At 37.4% G+C, this 1,416-nt stretch overlaps 1 protein-coding gene across 1 annotated transcript; it reads left to right on the top strand.

The window, feature by feature from the left end:
• Positions 1 to 35: 35 nt before the first annotated feature.
• SARC_16165 (hypothetical protein) lies at positions 36 to 1,228 on the top strand (the record flags this gene model as incomplete). The annotated part of the gene is made up of 2 exons (XM_014289725.1): positions 36 to 221; positions 950 to 1,228. 2 exons carry the CDS (start codon positions 36 to 38, stop codon positions 1,226 to 1,228), a joined length of 465 nt encoding a protein of 154 aa, XP_014145200.1.
• Positions 1,229 to 1,416: the final 188 nt, after the last annotated feature.

The following is a 1,416-nucleotide window of genomic DNA, read 5'->3' as shown; positions in this document are numbered from 1 at the left end:
TTCTATTTCTATTTCTATTTCTATTTTTTATTTATATGCACATCTACTCACTTTCTACCGTTTCTGTGCTCACAGGGAGTGCGAACAGTCGCGTGAGTGGGCTTCTGAGTAAACACAATGGCGGGGGCACAGGTGGTTCTGGAGAGCCTCGGTTCATGCTGTTTAAGACTCCGGTGGATCTCTATGACATTGTTATTGATAAACCCGATGTGCGGTGCAAGGTATGTTTAGTTTCTCTATCGGCTGTCGTATCGTTTATGGTACAACAAAAGTGATATTCAAAGTATGGTTGGTTTCTAGAGTATGAAGTTTTTCGTGCAAGTTTTTTATGGACCGGTTGGGTACACCGATCTACCTCGATAGAGAGTACAAAACTAGGTTGTATTATTTCGATATGTGAACTTTTCGTGCCACTATCGTACGGACCGGTTCAGTCTGTTATCCGTAAACGCACAACACAATGTAGAATATATCTTACAATAAGTGACAGTGGATGATTTAGGTTCGATGCTTTAAAGTGCCTATTTCAGTTGCTGCTGTATTGTCATTGCCGGCATATGCAGTGGTCTCAGTGGACGAGGCCGTAGTATCACATGCCAGTGGTGCACACATACTAGTAAAGAATACTTATATTTATTATACTTATAAATAATTTACGTATACATACCTATATATAATATACTCATATAAAGTATAGTATGCGTATGCCAACCGTAGTGGAGGACACACCAGATATTAGCGCAATGTATGATGAATTCAAAGCTTATTGTAGAACTGTAGAAGTGATATAATACTTGTGTACCATTAATGAGGTGCCATATTGTTGAATTTGCAATTGGAGAGATGATATATTAGATAAAGTACAATTAAAAAGTTGATATACTATTAAATGGCAAAAAAAATGCGGTTATAAATTATGATCGTTCTGTCTAACATCACAACCTCACAGTACGAAGTGAACGCCGAGGAAACGTCTCACTCTGATCCACACCGGATACCGTGTGAGTGTATCCGAGGACCCAGCGAAAAGAGTGAATGGAACTATAAAGTGCGCAAGAATACATGGCTTGAAGATGAGCCTGGGGCAAGAGAAAAGGACTCAAACAGTCCTAAACACGGAGAGGTAGGAAATGATGCGGACGAGGAAGATGAGGAAGTAGAACCGATAGCGCCCGTGGATTCGAAATGGATGTCTTTAGGACACGGCGATGAAAAAGGTGGACTTTAGAATGTTCGTACATATATATTTATATTTATATTTATATCTATATTATCTATATATACATATATATCTGTCTATGTATATACATATATATCTATATATCTATTTCTCTTCTGTCTATATCTATTATATGTATGTATATGTATATATATATATATATATATAAATGTGTGTGTGTGTGTGTGTGTGTGTGT

This window comes from Sphaeroforma arctica (assembly GCF_001186125.1).
Source record: "Sphaeroforma arctica JP610 unplaced genomic scaffold supercont1.7497, whole genome shotgun sequence".
Taxonomy (NCBI): domain Eukaryota; class Ichthyosporea; order Ichthyophonida; genus Sphaeroforma; species Sphaeroforma arctica.
This window is presented reverse-complemented; position numbering and strand designations above follow the sequence as displayed.